Source organism: Pseudorasbora parva, chromosome 18 (genome assembly GCF_024679245.1).
Source record: "Pseudorasbora parva isolate DD20220531a chromosome 18, ASM2467924v1, whole genome shotgun sequence".
Taxonomy (NCBI): Eukaryota; Metazoa; Chordata; class Actinopteri; order Cypriniformes; family Gobionidae; genus Pseudorasbora; species Pseudorasbora parva.
Window position 1 is genome coordinate 12,672,427 of NC_090189.1, and position 25,346 is coordinate 12,697,772.

The 25,346-nt window shown below is 38.6% G+C and overlaps 1 protein-coding gene across 1 annotated transcript; it reads left to right on the plus strand.

Moving 5' to 3' along the window:
- Nucleotides 1–24,970, plus strand: dcaf12 (DDB1 and CUL4 associated factor 12). Its single transcript, XM_067423255.1, has 9 exons — nucleotides 1–449; nucleotides 9,918–10,208; nucleotides 13,413–13,691; nucleotides 13,878–13,938; nucleotides 19,116–19,309; nucleotides 19,430–19,495; nucleotides 20,654–20,816; nucleotides 20,938–21,116; nucleotides 23,263–24,970. The coding sequence occupies exons 1-9, from the start codon at nucleotides 393–395 to the stop codon at nucleotides 23,419–23,421; spliced, it is 1,449 nt and encodes a 482-aa protein (XP_067279356.1). The 5' UTR covers nucleotides 1–392; the 3' UTR covers nucleotides 23,422–24,970.
- Nucleotides 24,971–25,346: the final 376 nt, after the last annotated feature.

The window sequence follows — 25,346 nt, forward strand, 5'->3', positions numbered from 1 at the left end:
CTGGATTGCGGCTGCGCGCGGTGATGTACGTTGTCGGATGACGCGTTTTTGTCAGGAGAACGACGGACGGAGAGAGAGAAAGAAGATAGGTGAAAAGTGAGCTCGGTGCAGGGGAGGGGCAGCTGTACCGTTGTAGCTCCTCCACACAGGCGGAAAGCAAACAAACCTGCCCTAAAAACGACCCAAATCAAACGGATCGGGGATCGCCCACTGGAACAGAGTCGGGCGGTTATTCGATTCATCCTCGGCCGCCGCGACTCGGTTGGATTCGATTAGTCGCGCCGCTTCACCAGCCCAGAGGCCGCCGTAACAACCCCATCGCCATTATATGATCCACTTCCCAGCGTCGCTGCTACCCTCCATGTGGGTGAGGGACCTGTGCGTGTCGGGCTATGGCGAGAAAAACAGTTAGCAGGAAAAGGAAAGCAGAGGAGCCCAAGGAACAACAGGTAAAAAAACAGCAGATCTCTTATAGTTAAAACACTATGCAGCCATATGCTAGCCTCTCATTATTTATAAAATAATAAGCACGTATAATGGGAAACAGAAGCTCAAAAATGTGACAGTTTACAAACAGGAAAAGATTGCAGTCTAATGTTAGCACCACCAGTCTGCTTAACGTTACTTGGCTAAAGGCTAATGGGGGGGTTGTGAACTTAGTTGTTGTTGACATTGATCTGGCATTGGTTAGCTGGTTTATTCATGTGTAATCATTTATTAGTTGCCTTGTACATTTAATGTTATGTGTAAGGTTATGAGTACGTCATTTAAGGTTATGAGTACGTCTTAATCCTGCACTAGATTACAGGATGATGATACTCCAGCAAGGGCCAGACAGCATTAACTGATCAGTCGCCCAGGAGGACTGAGATCTGCTGTCGTTCTCCATTATTTCATGATTAATTTGAGAAATATCAAGAACACAGTGTGTCTTTTGCGGCACAATGATTCTTGATTACGATACAAAACGTTATATACAGGTCTGAACGTATCAACATTTCATATTTTTGTCATGTAAAGTTATTCGATTTTCTCTCTATTGTAATATAACTCTAGAGCCACATTTCGTCAGACCTATAAGTTATTTTATATAGATTGAATATATGTGACCCTGGACCAGAAAACCAGTCATAACGGTCAGTCTATAAATTTATACATCACATGAAAGCTGATTTGGCCGAGATACAACCATTTGAAAATCTGGAATCTGAGGGTGCAAAAAATCAAAATAGTGAGAAAATCGCCTTTAAAGTTGTCCAAATGAAGCCCTTAGCAATGCATATTACTAATATTGATTTTTTTTAAAATATTTTTACGGTAAGAAATTTACAAAATATCTTAATGGAGCATGATCTTTACTTATTATTTTAATGTTTTTTGGAATAAAAGTCAAACACACAATGTATTGTTGGCTATTGCCACAAATATACCCGTGTGACTTTTTACTGGTGTTGTTATCTAGACTTAAAACTAAAGCAACACACTGATTGGAAGACTAGCAGTTGCTTTCCTTTTTTGGCTTTGTTGAAGGTTTATTTCTGTTATCACAAGTTAGTACTTGGTGTATATATCTCGGTGTGACAGCCAAATCTAAAAGAGAAAATCATTAAAACAAGTCACTGATATCATAGGCCAAATAACTGACTTTATGAAGTGAATGATTGTCTAGACTTTGTGTTCATCTCACTGTTTTTATTTAAATTTCATATTATTAATTTTAGTATTATAATAATGTGTTTTTTTCATGCTTCAGTACTTTCACATAGCATAGCTTAATATACAGACAACTACATCTCAAAGTGTTTGCAGGTTTACCCCTTTTGAAATGTTTGTTTGTGTATCCCGACCAGCACAGCCCAGGATCAACCAATGGTGTGAATTTGGGGGCGGGACTATAGGGGTCAGATGATGTCAGATATCTTTGTAGGAGAGCTTGATTGTTAATGCTGATCCTTGCAGGTTTCCCACAGCTTTACCACTCTTGAAGGTCATTTTTCTTTGTATGATTATACACTTTTGCAGAGTTTGTGAATGGGAAGGTGGCCGTGTATTGACTAAGATCCTATTCTGACCTACTTGGCCGTTAGGATCTGGGTCAGTCAGATATGGCTGACGTTTACTGGCCTGAAGGGGGATTGAAAAGGCTTTACTGGAGTAGAAACACACCAGTGTTTATGACAAGATCTCACTCAGGAGAGATGATGTAATTTCAGCAAAAGTTATTTATATGGGTGATGGTGTCTTGATTATAAGCATTATGATGTCAGCGTTGTTTAGCGGGAACAAGCATTAAAATGAATGAGCGTCCGTCTCACACACACTCATTGTTGGGACTACGGGAACAATGTGAAGCTGATATACTTCAAGCCACTGGTTTTACACGCCCCTGTCATGGCTATATTTGATTTGTCAACGCTTGCCGGGAGCACACGATCGCTTTGTCTGCCAGGTGGCTTTAGCATCAAATGGATGCCCTTGTAAGGCCGCCCAAATCGTCCCAATGGAGGTTAACGATCGGCGGGTGAAGTTCGCTGCGCGTTCGTCTTTTCAGCGGGGAAAAGGGGATTTTATTCCAATCCCTCGTTATCTGACTCCATTTAATGATAATTTAGAATTTAGGTTAGAATGCCAATTGGTTATTTGGTCATTCATTTTTAATAGTTTAAGTACACATTTAATTATTCCGTTTAACCCTTTGTTGAAATTATACCCAACCTGAATAACTCCAGAGCAAGTCAGAATCCATCAAAGTGTAACAATTTATTTACAGTCAGGTAAATGTATAAAGCCAATTACATAGTCAATTCAAAGGTAATCCATATATAACATCAAATAGTCTGAAGTAAAGAATGAAATGTATACCTGACTTCTGAAAACTACATAATGCTGGCTATTTTGAGACATCCAACATTACGGGCTGACCGGTTTAAAGTGTCAAGCCTTGAGCTCTTTGCAACATTTCCTTAAATACCCAGAACCAGATACATACCCATCACAATAGGAATTTGCATTGATCAAGTTCTATAGACTTGATTAGAAGAGAGGCCAAATGGCTGAAAGCCACACCCACCATACACCAAGGAAAGATATCTTTAAACCCTTAAAACATTCATGATGTTCTAGTTTACTTCTGTGGAGTTGAGATATTTGTACCAGTCGCACTGAGACATTTCAAACGATATCAAACACATATAATACTGCATTGTGAGGATTGACATTGTAACAAAGAGATTTCTGGTGCATTTCAGGTGATCTCAAGTTTGTGGGAGCAGTAGTTTGGGGGAAGTTTCATGTGAAAGGAAAGGCATGTAAATTAGAGTCATTCATAGATGATTCACTCAGTGTGATGTCGTCTCGGACAGAGACCCTAACTCTATGAATAAGCTCAGATGCTAATTTCCTTTATTTTCTCAGAGAGTCCTTGTTCTTCATTCAGACATTTCGGCATAGTTTTTTCAGTCTTACAGTTCCACCTCTTGATCCCAATGGGTCAAACTCTGGTGGTCCTATGGGATCACTGTTAGATGTTGGTTAGACGTTGGTTCAATCCTTGAGATGACGAAATTGTCTTAGCAGCTGCAGAGCCCTTCGGAAGGCTCTTTGTTCACCTGCAGGACACCGTCTTACCAGGTGTGTGTAGCTTGAGTTTAAGCTGGTGGGTGAATGTGTTCAGGTGTTCTACCTGTGGTTCAGCACAGCATGTTCATAGAGTCAGTCTCGGACCTTGGTGAATGTTCAGTTAACGTGTCACTTCTTCATGGGGAAGCTTCTGCTTCTGCACCTTCCCGATAATCTGACTCTCCTTGTGTAATTCTCACACCTCCAATGGTGTGGTTCACTGGGTAGATTTCAATGGGTGGAAGGCTTCTCCGTAGTTGACACCTGAAAAGAGTCTTAATGTCCACTTAACGACTGAACACTGATGAACTTAAAGCCATAGAGAAATGCATAAGAACATACAATGCAAGAAAACAAAAATAAAAAACAATGTGGGTTCACGTCAGCAGTGCGATTGGTACACCTTCTCTCAAGTGTTTTTTTAAGGTCATAATTGGTGGGGTGGTATTTAATCACCTAATTCTTCACTATCACTGTGATAAAGTGACAGCGGAATTTAAGTATTCTTGGTCTGGATTACCTAAGGAAATGCAGCAAAAAGTCAGTGCAGTTTATATATTAAAATAGATGATATGCATATAATAATAACATCATCAATAATATTCAATATTCAATCACAATTATGAAGATATACATATATATATAATAACCACTGTGTTTGTTCAGGAATCTTCCAATGCAATTAAGGCAGATCTAAATATGTTTAGTCATACAATAATGGAGATTGTGTATTCCTTGTCACAGTGTGTGTGTGTGTGTGTGCGTGAGTGTGTGTGTGTGTGTGTGTGTGTGTGCGTGTGCGTGTGCGTGTGTGTGTGTGTGTGTGTGTGTGTGTGTGTGAGAGAGAGACTTTGAGAGACTGTGAGAGAGTGAGTGTGTGTGTGTCTGTGTGTGTGTGTGTGTGTGTGTGTGTGTGTCTTCGTTAGATTGTCATCATGTGACCAACTCTACTGTCCTGTGTGTTTGAAGCTATTTGGATCTGTTGGTGTGAAAAGATGGACAATAGATCTTTAGTGAAGTAACACTTTTGGACTCTATGCCATCTATGATGTGTAGTGTACAACCTGGACAGATTTGATCTGTTTCAGGTGATATGAGGGTGTAGTGAAGGAGGTGTGTGTTCTGTGTTCTGTGTTTGTTTTTGGGAGATGGGTGGAGTCTTATCAATAACAATCTGTGTTGCAAAATTTAGTTCCAGTGCTACACTGGTAGGTCATTTTGTGAAGTGTGAATGACCCCATTAAGTGTTTTCGCACCCATCTCCATCATTCCAGGTTGTTCTGACAATTCCATTGTTTTGGCTCTGATGGGGGTGTTAGCCCCATCTTGGTGTCCATCCTACAAGGAATTGCAGTTGTAAACCTGAGACAAAAATAATGCAGAGAATCACAGTTAATTCTGACATTATCAACAGCTTCACAGTCAGGTTTGGACTTATTTGAATGGCACTATTATGTCTGTTGCAATTTTCATCCTGGCTGTCACATGAAACAGAGTTTCATCGGCCAGGTCTGAATTGTTGCTGTTGTTTTAGTACAGTGTGTGACACCTTAAAACTGTTCTTACAGTCGAGCCTTCACAGTCTGCTGTGAGCATTAGAGACCCCAGTTTTGCTGGAGAATTTTTCTGAATTAATCAGAGCATTTATCGCTCATACTGTCATGAATTCCGATGGGTTGGTTCCCATGGCTTTATTTCCAGTTGCTCTCTTTACAGTCAGATCTGTGGGCAGAAATTGATTCACCTGTTTTGGTGTTGTCTGCATTGAATTTTGTTTTACGGTGTCGCACACACATTTGATTATTTGAGGTCTCTGTGACCTGTAAAAAAAAAATTGAGGTACTTCTGTGGTGAAGGGTGAATTGGTTTGCTATTATCAGTGCCACACATATAGCTGTGTTCTTGTAAAGGCAAAAGATAACAGCACAACCCCTCCCTTTTGGCACTGGGAATTGAACCAATGCAACACAAGATTAAAATCGAATACATTTCTTATTGCATTACCTCAATTTTTTATCTGACTCAATAATGTAAACGTTTTAATTATTTCTAATACTTTATAAATATGAATTAATGTCTGATTATTCTGCTTAACTCTTTACTTTATTGAAATCATTCACTAGGTTCTTAGAGTCACAGGGTCTTCGCACTTTCCAGTATGCGGGCCCATAATCACAAACTTATCAGTCTTGGTCAAGTAGACAGAGGTTAAATCTTTTACATTGAGTTATAGTCAGTAAACCAAGATTCCGATAACATGAGTATTCACAAACTCGTCAGTCTTGGTCGTCAGTAGAGGCCATACGACTGATATCTTGGACGCCCGTGCTACACGTTGATCATTCCAAGATATTTTTGTTCAGTCCCCTTGGGTTTGAATTCTCGTAATTAATGCAAACTGCTTTCAATCAGAGGCCCATGACCATCACCACAGATTCAAGTGACCAACTTACTATCTCTAATGGTGACTTTCTATAATCATGCCGTGGTTTTCCACGTCTACGTAATTTAGAGCAATATTACAACAATCAGGAATTAGGGTTGCCCTATTTAGATTGGTCTAACAATTTGTTATTGTTCTAAACGGAAGACGTCTTTAGTCTTTCAACCCGCAGTCCAAGTCTACGTATCTGAACGCCAATGTGTTAGTCGGAGCTCTAAAACATCAGCCTGGTGTGCTTTTATGCTCCACCGAAAAACTGTGTTCTAGTCCGTGTTACTAACCTGAGCGTAGTCTTGTGGTGTCATGGATGTACATGATCCACTGAGTTATTAACACAACATACGTTATAGCATTTTCATGGTTAATGCAATTGAATAACACTGTAGCCACATGGCAATCCTATGCTCCACCTGGGAGACAAACAAATTCAACAAAGAACCACATTTATTCAGTTTTTCTCAAGATACATGGTCTAGAATGCATATAGCATCTACAACCTTTATCCTAAGTGTTTCATACACTTACATTAAAGCAATCTTGTGTTTTAAAGAATAAACTTAAATAGCCTAGGTGTTTTTATTAACACAAACAACTATCGTGTGTTCAATGCGCACGTGTTTAGTACAATTACAAATTTGAAAATGCATACGAACTAATACCAAGCGTTAGGCGGAACTCTAAAATCTCAGTCGGCGTGCCTCAAAGCTCCACCCAAAAACTGAACTCCAGTCCGTTACTAACCTGACAGATTTGCGGTAACAATACATCCTAATGCACTAAAATCAATAATTTCAGAGTAAATCAAAATTAAATCGAACGCAACAACATATTTATCAAAATGTCTTAAAGATAATGATTTTGATTCGGCCCTGCAGTCACAACTGGCTGGCATGTACATTGCTTGCACAACAACAGTCAGGCTTAAGGCCAATGAGCGACTCTGTTGGTGTTAACATCCAATGAACTAGCAGCACATGCTGAGTGCAGTCAAATTCCTGCTTGAATTCTGTTTTGAGTGAGGTTTCGGATTTTATTTTCATGCCAATACATTTGAATATGAAAGACTGGTTCAAGACTGATGCAAGCACATTCGTTGTATCTCTTTTTAGATTACAAATGCCTATTTGCTTGATTTAGTCTATTTACAGACTAATCTGCTTGGCAGCACAGTGGCAATTTTAACTGAATTTACAAAATGTGATAGATTTAGGTGTTACTTATTTGGCTAAACGCTCCCATTGAACATAGAGAGAAAGTCTTTGTTCTCCGAGTGGGCGTGGTACGGCCCGTGGGCTCGCTGAGCCACTCAGAAACATCATGAGGTTTCTTAACAAAAATACAGTAACAACATCACTATCATTCTGTGTATCAATCTTAGATTTGAATCGTACCACCTCTTAATCATTTGTAGCCACGAGTAATTTAGCTGTGTGGCAATAATAGCTGTAGCCAATTTTGATCAAACAAAAAGTTCTCTTCATTTTTACATGTTGCATATGCATCAGCCTGTTTTCCTACTTTGCTTTTCATAAACAAATATAAACTTTGCTATTTATCAAATCACAAATGTCTTCCAATTGTTTACAAACTTAGATTTTTAATTCTATTGTTTGCTCGTTCTCATCGTGTGTTGCTAGTTTGTTGCAGCTAATAAAACAACGGAGAAAGCATTTAGCTGATTTTAAAAACACTCTAATTTACAAATGCTTATCGAGTCTCAGGAAATAGTTTGGAAGATGTTTTTCCAATTTAGGTTTAGTTGTTGTAGGTCTACGCCGACAAAGAAATATTTTAAAATCCATAACATGAGTTTTAATTCCTCTACTGCGCTGTCGCTATCATGTCCCTGGTATGTGATGTATCTAAATTCTTAAACCCCACCGGATTGCGGTTCCGGTCTAACATTGGGTATTCCGACCCATTCTATTAATGTGTCTATATGGGATGCGTCTGTTTTTCCCTAAACATTTCTAAAAGGGCAAAAAGAATTTTACTTACCAGAACAGCTGAAGAAAGAGAAGTGCAAACCTCTTGTTGATTTTAAAATCGAATACTTCGCTGAAAAGACGTTGCTCGTAAGAGAGTTGCAACATCACGGAGGCTGGTCACCATTTTGTAAGGCCGCCCAAATCGTCCCAATGGAGGTTAACGATCGGCGGGTGAAGTTCGCTGCGCGTTCGTCTTTTCAGCGGGGAAAAGGGGATTTTATTCCAATCCCTCGTTATCTGACTCCATTTAATGATAATTTAGAATTTAGGTTAGAATGCCAATTGGTTATTTGGTCATTCATTTTTAATAGTTTAAGTACACATTTAATTATTCCGTTTAACCCTTTGTTGAAATTATACCCAACCTGAATAACTCCAGAGCAAGTCAGAATCCATCAAAGTGTAACAATTTATTTACAGTCAGGTAAATGTATAAAGCCAATTACATAGTCAATTCAAAGGTAATCCATATATAACATCAAATAGTCTGAAGTAAAGAATGAAATGTATACCTGACTTCTGAAAACTACATAATGCTGGCTATTTTGAGACATCCAACATTACGGGCTGACCGGTTTAAAGTGTCAAGCCTTGAGCTCTTTGCAACATTTCCTTAAATACCCAGAACCAGATACATACCCATCACAATAGGAATTTGCATTGATCAAGTTCTATAGACTTGATTAGAAGAGAGGCCAAATGGCTGAAAGCCACACCCACCATACACCAAGGAAAGATATCTTTAAACCCTTAAAACATTCATGATGTTCTAGTTTACTTCTGTGGAGTTGAGATATTTGTACCAGTCGCACTGAGACATTTCAAACGATATCAAACACATATAATACTGCATTGTGAGGATTGACATTGTAACAAAGAGATTTCTGGTGCATTTCAGGTGATCTCAAGTTTGTGGGAGCAGTAGTTTGGGGGAAGTTTCATGTGAAAGGAAAGGCATGTAAATTAGAGTCATTCATAGATGATTCACTCAGTGTGATGTCGTCTCGGACAGAGACCCTAACTCTATGAATAAGCTCAGATGCTAATTTCCTTTATTTTCTCAGAGAGTCCTTGTTCTTCATTCAGACATTTCGGCATAGTTTTTTCAGTCTTACACCCTCGCTTTTGTTGGTTTGCTGTTTTGATGCAATTTATCGTGTTTGATTGTATAAAGTTCTGTTAGCAGGAAGAGGTGATGAATTTGTGGTGCCACCAGGTGTTTTTCTTCGAACGCAAGCTGTTTTTAAAAAGCTGCAAAAGTGCCTACACAGTGCTGGATTGCAAAGAAGCCACCTAAAACAGATGTCCTGTGAGATTGTTCGCATAATTTTGGGTTTCTGTTTAAAAAAAGGTTACATAATCAGAATGAGAGAGAGAGATAATGTGCAATTTACTAACAAAGATCATTTTTGTAAGGTAAAACTAAAGCTCTGGACAGTTTTATGAGGATGATTTAATGCTCGCTTAGTGATTCTTGCAAACACTGATATTTTTTTTTATAATTTCATACATTTTATTGATTAATTAATCCATTTCATGCTGTAAATTATAATGTTGTGATGCTTGTATTTATTTGGTAGCATTTAAAATGATTGATTTTAGTTTTAAGTGGTTTATATTTAGTTATTTAGTTAAATATATTTGATTTATTCTGTGAATTTTATTTTTAATTAATTATTTATTTTATTGGTTATAACATGAAAATTATTATCAGTAACTGCCAGTAAATGCTTTACAGTTTGTTTCAAGGGATAGCATTTTTTAAAATGACATCATGCACGATAAAGAACTTTTATTATGTAGGTAAATTGTTTTCATTTGGTTTTGTTGACATTTGGTCGAATCACTTCTTTTTGTCCCTCTGACAGTTTGACTGTTGTCACAGTGCATTCAAGCGTGCCCGCGTGTCCAGCTCAGCGTGTCACGCCCAGCACTGGTGGCAAAGCCGGCGGTCGGTGGTGTGCTCTGTGAGAGGGAGGGAGTTCCGCCCGCAACAGCAGCATGAGTGGAGCTTCCAGAGGAGTCTCCGCGGATTTGCTGCTGGACGCATCCCCGGAATCCTAAGAGAGAGAGAGTTCTCCCTCGGCCGCCTCAACAAGGTGTTCGCTTCCCAATGGCTCAACCACAGGCAGGTGGTGTGTGGGACCAAATGCAACACGGTGAGATGGTTTTTCATTAGTACTTCATTATGTATCGTTATCAGTGCTGTATTTAATAATAATAATAGGTTTTGTTTATAACGCACTTTTCATTCCGAAGAATCTCAAAGTGCAACAATGGAAAAGGGAAAAAATATTTAAAAAAAATGATTAACAAGTAAAAATATAGAATAATACAAACAATCAACCAACACATAAAGCATTTCTAAACAGAAAAAAAGAGCTGAAGGTTGAAAGTCTCTGTAAGCTCCACAGCACACCATGGTCCACTCCATATTTTACATTTCTCCCAGCGCTAGACGCTCTGGTGCTACATATTCCCAATTCGGCTGTGTCCTGATGACGTTGTCGAGGCATGACAGCTGAAGACCAGATAGAGGGGATCGCTGCAGCACTATGCAGGAGATAAAGTTTTCCGGGCACTTCTGTGGACACACCGGGGTCGGCGCAGATGCCCAAGCCATTCCACGGCCACAATGCAAGACGGAACAGCGGTGCAGCCGGGACGCGGAACATCTCAACATCATGCCGGACACTGATGACGCTGGGCCGGTGAAAATGCCACCAATCAACCGGCAACCTCAGCCACCATGCAGTTCAAGCCCAAGGGAGACCACCAGTGAGCAGCCGACACCCAGAAGAGAGAGCAGCCGCAGCGAGCAACACAGAATGTCCTTCAAACCAGAAGCAACCGCCACAATTCAAATAAAAACAGCAGAGAAGCGGTGGAAAACGGCGAACAACGTCCTCTTAGTAGCTGCCAGCAATCAGCAACAGTCCCAATTGTAGCTTTGACTGTTAGACTAGTCAAAGTCATGTCATAAGAAAATAAAATCTAAATCTAACTGTACAGTTAACATGATTTGTGGGTGGAGAGGCGGCAAACAGAAAATGCCAGCGTCCTCTCCCCCAAGTTGCTAGGCGATATATTTATGATCTTCCACAAATTAATGGTCTTTTCTCCCATTTAAATCGTGAAAAATTTTAAAGTTTGATGTTTGGTGTAAACTGGGAAATAGTAGATAAGAATAGGAGTCTGGTATTTACATTTCTAAAGTGCAAAAGCTAAATCTTCCAAGAGAAAAGGCAAAAACAGTAGACCTACCAGCAGGGTTATTATTTAAAAAAAATTTAATGACAAAACACACAATAAAATTACTAAAACTTTAACTAAAATGTATATTATTACGTAGGATCTCATTGATACTAAACAAACACTACCTACCTGTACAAAAAATGCTACAGTAATATTCCTGGTTAAATCATCTGTATTGGCAGCTACTGTGACATGCTGTTGATTGAAACGGATACCAGTACTCATTTTGGCTTGTACATTGATGCTGTTACAGAGTTTAACTGATTTAAAGTCCCCCTGTTGTCAATTTTATCCAATAAAACTCAACTTTGATCAACAAAATGACAGGTTTAAATGTTTTTTCCCCCTGTGGAAACAATTTCTTCATGCCATGAAAGAGCTTGAATGTAACTTCACCCTTGTTTTCTTTTTGTAGACGCACATATTATTAGTCTCCGCCTCCACTCCTCCTACTAGCTCAGAATACCTGATCCACTCTGTCAACTGTACTGTAGTTAACGCTACACAATGGCAAGAAATTCTGGTTTATTTCAGCCATATATGTTTGAATCAGAAACTGATTCAGTTCAGCTGATTCAGAACAAGTTATACAGGGTCGTCTACAGGTTAGTGTAGAAGAATGTAATGCCTTTTACGTATTGCTCTCTAAAATGTCTGACACAATAGTAATTAATGTGATTAGCCTTTGGCTTGAGTTTGGCTTGAGCCAGATAATGTGTTGCTAATGTTACACACGACCATATTCCCATTCGCCATCTCAGAGTCAGACAGCTGCCTTCTAAAAATCAGCATCCTTAGAAAAGCTTTGAGCATCATAGAACGTCAGTGGAGAAAGGCATATAGTTCATCATAACATCGTAATATACCTCATATACATAATTAAACCACTATATAGAAGTTAACTGCAGTGTCATATAATGGTACATGCACTTTTACAAGCTGATTGTATGAAAATGTGTGTTGGCAGTGCCTGTATACAACCATCCTATAATGATAAAAATCCATCCAGTGTTTTTTTTAATCTCCTTATGTTTTCCCCTGTCTCAAATCGAGCCGTTCGACCATGTGACGTCACACGGTCAGACGCCCCTCCCACATTTACATTTATGCATTTGGCAGACGCTTTTATCCAAAGCGACTTACATTGCATTTAAGGTACACATGTTACATTTTTGTCAGTTCTTGCTTTCCCTGGGAATCGAACCCATGATCTTGGCGTTGCTAGCACCACGCTCTACAGTTTGAGCTACAGGAAAGCCCACGACTGTTGATTGACAGCAGCGTTTCATCTCAGACCCGCCCTGAGCGAGCTCATCATAGTTGATACGCCAATGTTGATACGCTGGAGCAGAATGGCGGCCAAGCGATTGTGGTGTTCTGTTCTTAGGTGTAATAACGAACACAGCAGTCATTCTGATGTTCCTAAATCCAAACCGCTGAAGATGCAGTTTTGTTTTCGAAGGGAATATTACCCCGATCAACATCAATGCTTTCACATTTGCGCCGCACAAATAATTTCTCACCAGACTGCTTTAAAAACTATGGTCAGTATGAAGCAGGTTTTGCTAAGAAGCTGCTCCTGAAAAAAAGATCTGTAATGTATCAATTGACCACCGGGGGTGCACGAGAGAATGTTTGCAATGGCAGAAAAATTGTCTCTTTTTTTTTAAAGCTAAATTTGAGATGGGGGGAAAACATATAGGGAGATTAAAAAAAAAAAAAAACACTTGATGGATTTTTGTCATTATAGGATGGTTGTGTACAGGCACTGCCAACACATTTTCCATACAATCAGCTTGTAAAATTGCATGCACCATTATATGACCCCTTTAAAGTTATAGTTCACCAAAAATGCTTTTCCTTACAACGAAAGAGACTGGCAACTGTCAAGCTCCAATACATACAAGTAGGACATGTGTTAAGATGTCCCAGACTACAATTGAGAGCTTGATAGTCTCCATCCTCTTTCATAAGCATTATATTTAGATTTCAACTATTTATGCTTTGTTTTTTGTGTGCGTTTCCAAAGTGATCTAATAATTTTTAAACTGGATTCCTACAAGGATGATTTACTAATCCAGTTTTTTTGTGTTGTTTTTTTCTTTTAGCTATTTGTGGTGGATGTCCTCTCAGGACAGATAACCAGGATACCCATGCTGAAAGACAGAGAGGGCAGGGGAGATGTCTCCCAGAGTTTGAGTGGAGTGGGAGGCCATTTCCATTTCCACAATACAGGATCAGTCAGTGGCCTGGATGTCCAGCAGGGATGTGGCATCCACGCCATAGAGCTGAACCCCTCTCGTACTTTGCTGGCCACTGGAGGCGACAATCCCAACAGCCTGGCAGTGTACAGACTTCCGACACTTGATCCTGTCTGTGTTGGGGATGTGAGTCCGCCCTTTGCTCCCTTTCTAGTTGTGCAAGTAGTGTAAATGTCATATGGTTTAATGGCTTCAGCCTTTGGTTCCAGAAAATGTAAGAAAAAAAGTGTTCTTACTGTCTAGCTTTGGCTAATTTAATTGAAAACAATCCTGTTATATAAAGACTCCAATTTGATTCTATATTTTTACCAGGATGGGCACAACGACTGGATATTCTCCATTGCGTGGATCAGTGATACCATGGCAGTCTCGGGTAAGAAGCTTGCCGATCCAGTTTTGTGCAAACACTGTGTGCTAACACATTAAGTGCTAGTGTACATTTCACGATAACTGTCAAGAATTTCCAAGGTCAGATTTCACCCCAAGCGCAAAGGGAGAAAAGAAATAGAAAGTGTGTTTTGCATGAAGTAAATAGGGTCCAGTTCTGGAACATTAAGATTGATATTATTTTCATCACGGTTTAGCACATCCAAAACAACTCATTTTCAGAACTGTATTGTGATTTTATATTTGTACACAAATCTATTAGCCTGACAAGCCAGACCCACATCAAGATGTTTGCTCTGGAAACTCACCATTTTGACAGCTCAATCCGAGGGGCGGGATAAACGGTTGTCTTTCAAACTCCCTCTGCACTCGATAGGATAGCGCTACAACCAACCAGAGCAACGTGAAGCGGAGCTAGTTCACAGATTAAACTTTTGCCGTATCCGGTCGGCGAAACTCCGAACACATCTTCCCTTTTTAAGATGACTTCAGTGCCGTTCTTTGTTCTTTTCTCAGAGAAAAGCTTAACTCCAAGTCTTCCAGAGTCGCGGTCAAAGCTGATTCGAAAGACCGCCGTTTGCCAGTTTCTGTGTTTACTAGAAGCACGCAAGCGCAACTCTGCCTTCATTATGTTAAGCCCCGCCCATCGACTCTATACACTATGTGATTGGTCTGACCAGAGTTTGGTTTTTACAGCTCAGAAGTGTATTGAGGGTTGCTAGACGACACTCGCGGCGGATTAGATTTGCTGCCGCTAGGGTGCGTCTAGATTTCTAGGCTGCAAATCTATTTCATTCTGATTTTAATAATAAAGAGAAGTACAACCTTTTGAGAGTGAAATTCAAACAGTTTTCAATGACTTCAGACTTTTTCCAGCACTTCAAAGCTCTAAATATTATCCAGTTTTTAATATTATTTATTTTTAATGTGGTGATTTGTAAAACTAAAGTTTAAAGGTGTAGGAAAGCTAACCATTTGTGGCAAACAAGTAGCCTAGAAATGTAGACGCACCCTAGCGGCAGCAAATCTAATTTGCCGTGAGTTTCGTCTAACAACTCTCAATTCACTTCTGAGCTGTAAACACCAAACTCTTGTCGGGCCAATCACATCGTGTATAGAGTCAGTGGGCGGGGCTTAATATAATGAAGGTCAAGTTGCGCGTGCACGTGCTTCAAGTAAAAACAGAAGCTGACAAACGGCGGTGTTTCGAATCAGCTTTGGCCGCGACTCTGGAAGATTTGGAGTTAAGCATTTCTCTGATAAAAGAACAAAGAACGGCACTGAAGTCATTCTTAAGAAGGGAAAATGTGTTCTGAGTTTTGCCGTCCGGATCGTTCGAAAGTTTAATCTGTCAACGAGTTCTCCTTCACCTTTGTTGCTCTGGTTGGTTGTAGCGCTATCCAATTGCGTGCACGGCGTGTTGAGGGAGTTTGAAAGACAACCGTTGATCCCGCCCCTCGGATTGAGCCCTGTCAATGGTGAGTTTCCAGACCAAACATCTTGATGTGGATCTGGCCTGTCAGGCTAGCAAACAAGCACTTTTATTTAAAAAAGACATGGAATTACCACTATAACCAGTAGGTGGCGGTCAATGAGCCATTTCCACTAGAGCCCTGCATTTATGCCCGAGCCCGATTTTGCCGCCTTCACTGGATTGCTCGCGCTCCGTTCGTATTATAGCTAATTTATAGAAAATAATATAATAAAATTGCGTCCGATAGCCTACTATAGCAACAGTAGACACCGGTGAGTTTATTTTCAGGATCATCATAGGGAAAATGTTCAGAATAAAGAGAACAAAGAAGGCTTTTCTTTCTATTCCATGAAGAAAAGTTAGTGTAGGATTAGGTGGAAATGTGCCTGATACATGGAAGCATTGCATGTTTATTGCCTGAACACTTTAATAAGGTTGTGTAGACATTACACTATCATACACAATAGTCAGCATTAACTAACAATACTTTTAAAGCCTTTTTAAATTTTGGCTTACGGAAATTTCTACAAATTCCATTATATAAAGGCTTATATAGGCTTTATATAGACTTTTAATAAAAATAAAGTGTGTCAAATAATATTACCTAAAATTAAAAAGGGAAAAAAGCAAATTTTTCTTGGTAACACTTTACAGAAAGGTTCATTAGTTAACAACCAATAATGAACTGCAATTTATGAAGCATTTATTTATCTTTGTTAATGTTAATTTCAGCATTTACTAATACATTATTAAAATCTTGTTAACATTAGTTAATGCACTGTGAACTAACGTGAATAGCTGTATTTTTATTACAGTTTTTCTCAATTGCTAAAACACTAAAACCCATCGGCTGAACACATTTCTCAGTTGCCTGAACTCATTTAGCTAATTGTGCAGTCTGTTGTCAATACCTTAAAGGGGGGGTGAAATGCTGTTTCATGCATACTGATCTTTTTACACTGTTAAAGACTTGGAATCCCATACTAAACATAGACAAAGTTTCAAAAGTTAAGGTGGACGTTTGATGGGAGTATTTCTTTGTCAAAAATACTACTTCCGGTTAGTCATAAGTTTCGGCAAGTTTTTTGAGATCATGCGTCCCCATTGACGTTAGTGGGGGCGGAATTTCCTTGTATGGGCCTTACGGACAATTCTACCGGAAGCGCGTGAGAGAGAGAGAGGGAGAGAGCGAAAGCAACAGCCTACGCCCATCAAAGCGCTGGTTTGTAGATTTCTGGACAGGTGACAATTACACATAATGTCACCAAAAAAGTGCGTTTTTGGTTGCCAGACCAAGACAGTCTTGCACAGATTCTCCAAAACCCCGCGTTAAGGCAACAGTGGATGTAATTTGCTTTTCCGGATCAGCAACTGAGTTGCGCGAATGTTTATATCTGTTCGCTGCATTTCGGTGCCGACTGTTTCACAAGGCCCAGCTCGACGCCGCATTTTCCCAATCGCCTAATGCTGAAGGATGGAGCAGTCCCAACGTTAGAAGGGTGAGTGAGACTGCTTCAAATGTCTCTACACAAACCACGCGTAAACACACAAACACACGTGCACAACTGCACTTCCCACATGTACACCTTCAAAGACAAAAATACGACGATATAATTCAAGTATAAATATGTAAATAACACAAGCCGCTAAGCATATTATATAGTTAGTGTATAACTTGTAACTTACCACATACAGACGTCCTGCTCTAGTCGTTTTTGCTGCTGCTCCTGTTCAACTGCAGCCTCTGGGTCTGATTCCGGATCATAGATGTATGGCTGTATCTGATTAAAAGCCATATTTTTATTTTGAATAAAGTTTTTTTCCCGCTGTTAGGGATGACGGACTCGACTCAACACTACAGCGCTGCTGTACACGTCATTATTTAGCTCCGCTCACACGACACGCCCCCACCCGCTCGGCTTTTTTCGGAAAGACTCGGAACAGCGCATCTTTCTTATATAATTATTAAAAAAATAAAGACTTTTCGGAGATATGCAGGATGCAATGCTACTCTATAGGTACTCAAGATTGACATGACACTGACTGAAACTGAGTGTTTCACCCCCCCTTTAATCCATTTCACATGGTAAAACACAATTTGCAGATCTCACTTGGACTTTTCAGCAAAACTCTAAACACATTCTCATTGTCAAAACACATTCTGCTCTCTAATGCACGTCATACGTGTAAACGCAAGTGGCAACAATTAAATACAAATGGAGAACAGTCATTTACTGAAAACAACCACTCAAAACTGATTTAACCTGTTTTAAATGATGAGAAACCACCAATATAAGTACAGTGCATTGTAGGCTGTATACTGTACAAATGAACAAATTCTATTGCCTTTAAAATTTTCCTTTCCATTTGTTAACAGTACTGACTGCTCAATAGATTTTAATTGTTTGCAGCTTCATATCAACAAAGAACAAAAAATACAGTATCGCAGAGACAAAGGACAAGTTTGTGAGATGCAGAGTACAGTACTGTAAAAATCAGCCTAATCTAATGAAAATGCATATCTATAGCACAAATTGTATTAATCATGCAATTTATTTGCCAAAATGAGTTTTTGTGCATGTTACGCAGTTTTCTTGTGCAATTGATATGTACTTTATATTGTGTTATGTGCAAGTACTCCAAACAACTAAACCTATCCAATGGGATGACAATGCAAATCATATGCACATAAAAACAAATTTTGGCGTATAAATCGCACAATAAATACAATTTGTGATATATATGCATTTTATGAGAATGAGTTGGTAAAAATAGGGCTACAAGCAAGAGGAAGAACAAAAAATTGCAAAGCAGAGTAGTAATAATTTCTGATCAGTTTTGAGCTACTATGATGGAACATGTTTTCATTCATCACAAAACAAGGACAGAAAAATACGAAATTTATTTTGAGATTAAAAATGTTTTAAAAAATGTGTTTTCTATTTTTTGGTGTATTGTTTACTGATTGCTTGATAGTGTATATCATTTTGATCACTTTGTTTATGATTTGAGATCAGTGTTTGATTTTGAACACAGATAAAACTGTTTTGAGGCGAATTTTTCATTTTGCAAGAGGAGTCAGAGGTTTTGTGAATAGTGCTTGAAGAGGAGGTTTTGTGTTTAATGGTTTTAGAAAATGGAGCAAGGTTTCAGAAATAGTGTTTTAGCAATTGAGAAAAACTAACTAACATTAACAAATACAGTAACAAATGTACTGCTCATGGTTAGTTGATGTTAGTGAATACATTAAATAATGGTAACTAATGAAACATTGTAAAGTGTAACCATCTTTTATGATTATATTTTGGTAACACTTTACAATGTTAAATTAGTTAATGCAGTTAGCATGAACTAACCATGAACAACACCTCTGTTCAGCATTAGTTCATCCTTGTTAACTTTAGTTAATAAAAAAAACAGCTGTTCATGGTTTGTTCATGTTATTTTATATGTGCAACAATATTTATAACAATTCTCTTCACAATATTTAATTGTCTATTTGACAAAAAATAACCTGTTTAAGGCAATACAAGACCCCTCTACTTCCTCTGACTGCCCTGTCTGGGTGTATTTTGAGATTAATTATGCATTACCTCTTATGTGTTGTACACAATCATATGTTGTACATGGTGTACAGAGTCTACTCTTCCATTAAAGGAGAATTCTTTTTGTTTTGTTTAATGGAGCAGGATCTCGTGATGGTTCCATGGGTCTGTGGGAGATATCAGAGGAGGTGTTGTCACAAGCGGAGAAGTGTCAGAATGTGGAAGGTGTTCCTTGTTATTCCCACATCTCTCACCGTGCTCTCAAGGACATCCCAAAAGAGTACACCCACCCCTACAACTGCAAAGTGCGCGCACTGGCCTTCAACAACAGCCATAAGGTCAGCGGCTGTCTTTGACTCATGTGGCTATATTCACATTTGAAATTAATAAGTCTTTGTGCGTTGTTCAAGCTCACTGTTTCTCCAATTATCCTTTTATCTCCTTCATTCATCCTCTAGGAGCTGGGTGCCGTTTCACTAGATGGATATTTCCATCTGTGGAAAGCAGAAGACAACCTGTGTAAGGTACAGATACCTCTATCAACGTTTTCTTTTATCTTTCTCTCATACACCGATCAGGCATAACATTATCACAGGTGAAGTAAATAGCACTGATTATCTGTTAGTGGGCAGGATATATTAGGCAGTGAAGTGAGCATTTTGTCCTCAAGTTGATGTGTTAGAAGCAGGAAAAATGGGCATGCGTAAGGATTTCAGCGAATTTGACACGGGCCAAATTGTGATGCTAGATGACTGGGTCGGAGCATCTCCAAAACTGCAGCTCTTGTGGGTTGTTCCCGGTCTGCAGTGGTCAGTGTTTATCAAAAGTGGTCCAAGGAAGACACAGTGGTGAACCAACGATAGGAACATGGACGGCCAAGGCTCATTGTGGGGAGCGAGGGCTGGCCCGTGTGGTCCAATCAAACAGACAAGCTACTATAGCTCAAATTGGTTCTGATGGCTGACCCGTCCATTGCAGAAAGCACCACCAGTGGGCACGTGAGCATCAGAACTGGACCACAGAGCAATTGAAGAATGGCCTGGTCTGAAGAATCATATCTTCTTTTACATCATATGGATGGCTGGGTGTGTGTGTGTGTGTGTGTCGCTTACCTGGGAAACACATGGCACCAGGATGCACTATAGGAAAACAGCAAGCTGGCGGAGGCAGTGTGATGCTTTGGGCAATGTTCTGCTGGGAAACCTTGGGTCTTGCCATCCATGTGAATGTTGCTACCAAAGCATTCCACCTACCAAAGCATTGTTGCAGTCCATGTACACCCTTTCATGGAACCGGTATTCCCTTGTGGCTGTGGCCTCTGTGAGGTTTGGGCCCTGCCACAAAGCAAAAATGGTTCAGGAATGGTTTGAGGAGCACGAGTTTGAGGTGTTTCCCTGGCCTCCAAATTGCCCAGATCTCGATCCAATTGAGCATGTGTGAGATGTGCTGAACAAACAAGTCTGATCCATGGAGGCCCCACCTCGCAAGGATCTGCTGCTAACATCTTGGTGCCAGATACCACTCCACACCTTCTGTTTTGGCAGCAAAAGGGGGACCAACACAATATTAGATCATAATGTTATGCCTGATTGGTGTATATTGGCTTTTTATGGCAAGCTCAATATTTGAAGATTTTTACAATTGTCTCGTGACAATTTTTTATGTTTTTATTTGATTTTCAGGAGCTTTCTACAAAACTTCCTTACTGTAAGGAGAATGTGTGTCTGGCTTATGGGATGGACTGGTCTGTTTATGCAGTCGGCTCTCAGGCTCATGTTTCCTTTCTTGACCCCCGGCAGTCGACTCAAAACATAAAATCCGTGAGCTCCAGGGAGCGTGGCAGTGGTAAGATTTTTTAATTTCTTTAAATTTATTTTTTACCCAGGATAGTTCACATAAAGTGAAAAACCTATATTTTGCAAAGCAAACTGTTGCTGAGTTTTCCGTTGGTTTAATTATTTTTTAGGTATTCGCTCTGTGAGTTTCTATGAGCACATAGTGACAGTAGGCACTGGCCAAGGTTCCCTGCTCTTCTACGATATCAGGGCCCAGCGTTTTCTGGATGGCCCATCCAGCACACCCGGCGGGTACCGGAATCGCACTGCAGAGGGCATTCTGAAACTCACCACAGGGAGAGGATGGCTGGTAAGATTGTCCATTTTGACCCTGGTGTCAGTTTGATTAGACCAGTATATGCATGTTATATTTGACATTGGCCATTGGAGGTACTTAATAATTAAAATTTGTATTTTTTTTTATTATACTTTTATACTTATATTTTATATACAGTAGAGCTACATAAATCTGGATAAATTGAGAATCTCACAAAAAAAAAAAAAAAAAGAGATCCAGAGTCTCCTCTATTCTGAACAGACACCTAAACCAAATAACATATAATTCACTAGAGTTTCTGGCAAAATGTTAACTGCTGCAGTCTATTTAAAAGTGTTTTAATTTGAAGGAAAAATAAAAAATCTGTTTAAAATTAATATTTCAATGACCCCGGTCATAAAATTTTCATTTTTTTCATTACTGGATGAATCAGTGTTTTTGAAATAATCTCTTGAATGAATGATTCAACAACATTTTTAACTCACCACTAACTGGTGTAATGATGTAATTGAATCTTACATCAAATACAATCTTTATTTGAAGCATCAAGTTACTTTCAAAAGGTGATTTGCTCTATTTTGATCACTACCGTAGACATCAGTGTTTACGTCTGATCTATAAACTTTTTTTATCCTAGTACTTCTGTGATTATTTTAATTATTGCTAGACAGAATAATGATAGTGTGGGGTTGAAAAGAGTGTGTGAGGCTGTTTCATACATTTCAACTGCTCTCTCTGGCTCTCTCTGAATTGAGATTGCAATCTTGTCATAATTAATTGTGCAGCTCTAATATAACTAGTAAAACAATAATATTGTGAAATATTACAATTTAAAATAATTCACAGTATAAAATATTAAAAATTTCTATTTTTATATAATAGAAATATTCCTATGATAGCGAAGCTGAATTTTCAGCATCATTACTCATTACTCATACATTACAGTCTTCAATGTCACATGATCCTTCAGAAATCATTCTAGTATGCTGATTTGCGGCTCAAGTAATATTTCTTATTATCAATGTTAAAAAAGGTATAGAAAGTCTTACTAACACCAAACATTTAAACAGTGTTTGGTTTATTCATGGGAACTTTCAACCTCATTTGATGTATGTGTAATTTTGCTGGGGGTTTTTATAGAAAAAAATAGCTTTAATTGTCCATTAACTCATTTTTACCATCACATTTTGGTCTATATATGCTCCTTTACAAAGTGCTTACTTAAGCAGTTGGTTATTTCAGCATCAGCCTCTGCTTACCATTTTGAAGTTCATTAAGCAGAAATGCTGTCTGCTGCATTAATCGGTCCACACGGAAGTATAACTGCTATTTGATTGGTTTAATTGACCTACTTAGGTTGCTGCCCTTTTGTTACTTATATAATAATAATTTAAGGGATAATGTTCAGTCAGCCACTCATTATCGCAAAATAAACAACTCCTCTATGCATTTCCCTGTCTAAGGCTATTTTGTGATAATGAAGAGCCAATTGTACATTATCCTGCTTGTTACATACATATTATACACACTGTTGTAAGGTTTGGAATCATATATATATATATATATATATTTAATATATATATATATATATTTTTTTTTTTTTTTAAAGAAATTAATACTTTCTTTTAGCAAGGATGTATTAAATTGATCAAGTGTCTGTAAAAACATTTATAATATTAGAAAATATTTATATTTCAATAAAATGTTGTTTGGAACTTTCTATTCATTAAAAAATCCTGACAACAAATGCACGGTTTCCCCAAAAGTAGCAGCACAACTGTTTCCAACATTGATAATAAGAAATGTTGAATGTGAGAAATGATCCTTCGAAATCATTCTAATAAACTGATTTGCTGGAAACCAAAATCAGAATCATTAGAATGGTTTCTGAAGGATCATGTAACACTGAAGACTGGAGTAATGATGCTGAAAATTCAGCTTTGCACCACAGGAATAAATTACATTTTAAAATATTAAAAATATTATTTTAAATTGTAATTATATTTGACAATATTATTGTTTATACTGAATTTAATCAAATAAATGCAGTCTCAGTGAACATGAGAGACTTCTTTAAAAATCAAAATGAATGGGTGTGTAATAATATTAATTACTGAGGGTAAAAACATTTCAGTCAGGTTCTTGTGTCGACTCTAAAATGCTGATTCTTCTCCAACAGAATCACGATGAAACGTGGAGAAGCTACTTTTCCGACGTCCGCTCCTTTCCGAACGCCGTGTACACGCACTGCTACGACGACTCCGGCACCAAACTCTTTGTGGCTGGCGGCCCGCTGTGTTCTGGCCTACACGGAAACTACGCCGGCCTCTGGAGCTAACCTCCGTCCATCACCCCTCCATTTCGCTCTCTCACGTACCATGGGCTTACAGGCCATCTTCCATTTTTCTCCTCACTCTTTTTCCATTTCCGGTTTCGCTTCTACCCAAGGTTTTCCTCTTTCTCAAAGGACTCAGGAGCATAGATGTGATTCTCAGCTGTTTTTGTTTTGTTGTGTGCTTGTTCTAATGTCTTTCAGTTTTCATTTGCCTATTGTACTCCTGAATTCGCATCTGTTTCTGTGTGCGATGATAAAACGGCAGAGAAAAGGCAGAGATGTGACCCTGACACTGATGTCTGATCTCCTGGAGAAGTTTGTTTGAGTCCTGCAAAAATTAAAGGAGGATTTCTCCTCTGTGGATTGGCTGCCTGAACCTTTGAGAACTGTGGAATAGTGTAAAAATATATGAACATATTTAACAGTCTCTCTGGGCATTACCTTAAAAGCTAGAATTTTAATTTTGAGTTTTTTTTTTTTTTTTTTTTTTTTTTTTGAAAAGACAAGGCGTGTTGAGTTTTTGCTGTGTGTTTTCTGAAGACCCGCCGATCAGCCCTCTTTCTTGGCTCGCAGTGGACTGATATGACATTGTAGATCCTGAAAGGGCTAAGAATCAGCTTTTGGAGATGAATCTTGGTTAAAATGAATGGACAACCTGACCTGTAACCTCACTGTGCAGTACTGGACAATGGGGTCAAGACTGCAGAAATATGAAGACCACGGGGTTAACATGGACATGAATCGCATAGTGGTAAATAAAGACTCGCCCTCATGTTTTCACTTTTCCCTTATGTTTTCCAAAATAATGGCAGGGAGAGACAATTGAAGGAAATCAGATAGAGTTTGTGTTCTGTTCGAGGTATCTTGGAGAATGCCTCTTTTATTGCTGATCTGTACTAACACACGCACACACTCGCATCAAGATTGCAATTTTCCCTCTGTGACATTTAGACATCTTATTTATTTTGTATCGCTGCCATCACTAGCACTCATGACGTTCAGGTACAATCATATTCGTTAGGATTGTTGCTTCGTATCTTCTTCTCTGCTCAAAGGCAGGGCAGTATTGTGTGACGTTGCCTTTCCAGAGTCTTTCTGTGAAAGACTGTTGCAGATTGAATTTGTTAAGGCTCTATTATTTTTCTTGTTTTTGTTTGTTTGTTTGTTTTTTACATGAAAAACTTCATGAAATTGTCACAAAATTGTTAGTACAATGAACACAGTAACAGGCATATATTAAGAAGAAATTAACCATCACTTTTAAAATGTATTTTATATATGAAATGTATATGTATACATATTTGGAATCTAATAGAGGGAGAATACAGTTTATGTAAATGTCAGAGGATATATGTGCGTGCGTGTGTGTGTGAGTGAACTAATCTGTCATTTATTTTGGTGGTGCCCTTTTTTATACACACTTCCTGAATGTTTTTACAGATTACAAGTGTAAAGATATTGTACGATATAAAAACAAAAGCAAAAGAACAGTAACATGGGACATTCTTCAAAAAGAAAATGAATAAAACTTTATTGATGTATTTTTCTTCCATTCATGCATCATGATGTTTTTTTATACTCAATACTTCTGCAGACTTAAAGCTCTTAATGTTGATGCATAATTTGTACCAAGAGAAAAATGTGTATATGGTACAGGTCAAAAGTTTGGAAACATTACTATTTTTAAAGTGTTTTAAAGAACATCAAACCTGCATTTATTTGATCAGAAATAGATGGGGGGAAAACTGTAATATTGTGAAATATTAATCGATTTGAAATAATACATAAGAGAGTTCTTTGAAAAACATTAAAAAAATAGTAATGTTTTCAAACTTTATAAATGTTATGGTTTTTGGGCGTTTTGTGAGGAACACTGCACTGTAGTTATTCATTTGACCGCTGGGGGCGCAACACGTGTTTGGTTTTGA

What these genes read in the sequence shown, in the direction of transcription:
- dcaf12 (XM_067423255.1), top strand. Translation starts at nt 393, where the DNA reads ATGGCGAGAAAAACAGTTAGCAGGAAAAGGAAAGCAGAGGAGCCCAAG. An exon ending in ATCCTGTCTGTGTTGGGGAT is followed by an intron (nt 13,692 to 13,877) that starts GTGAGTCCGCCC and finishes TATTTTTACCAG; the next exon opens with GATGGGCACAACGACTGGAT. An exon ending in CAGAAGACAACCTGTGTAAG is followed by an intron (nt 19,496 to 20,653) that starts GTACAGATACCT and finishes TTTGATTTTCAG; the next exon opens with GAGCTTTCTACAAAACTTCC.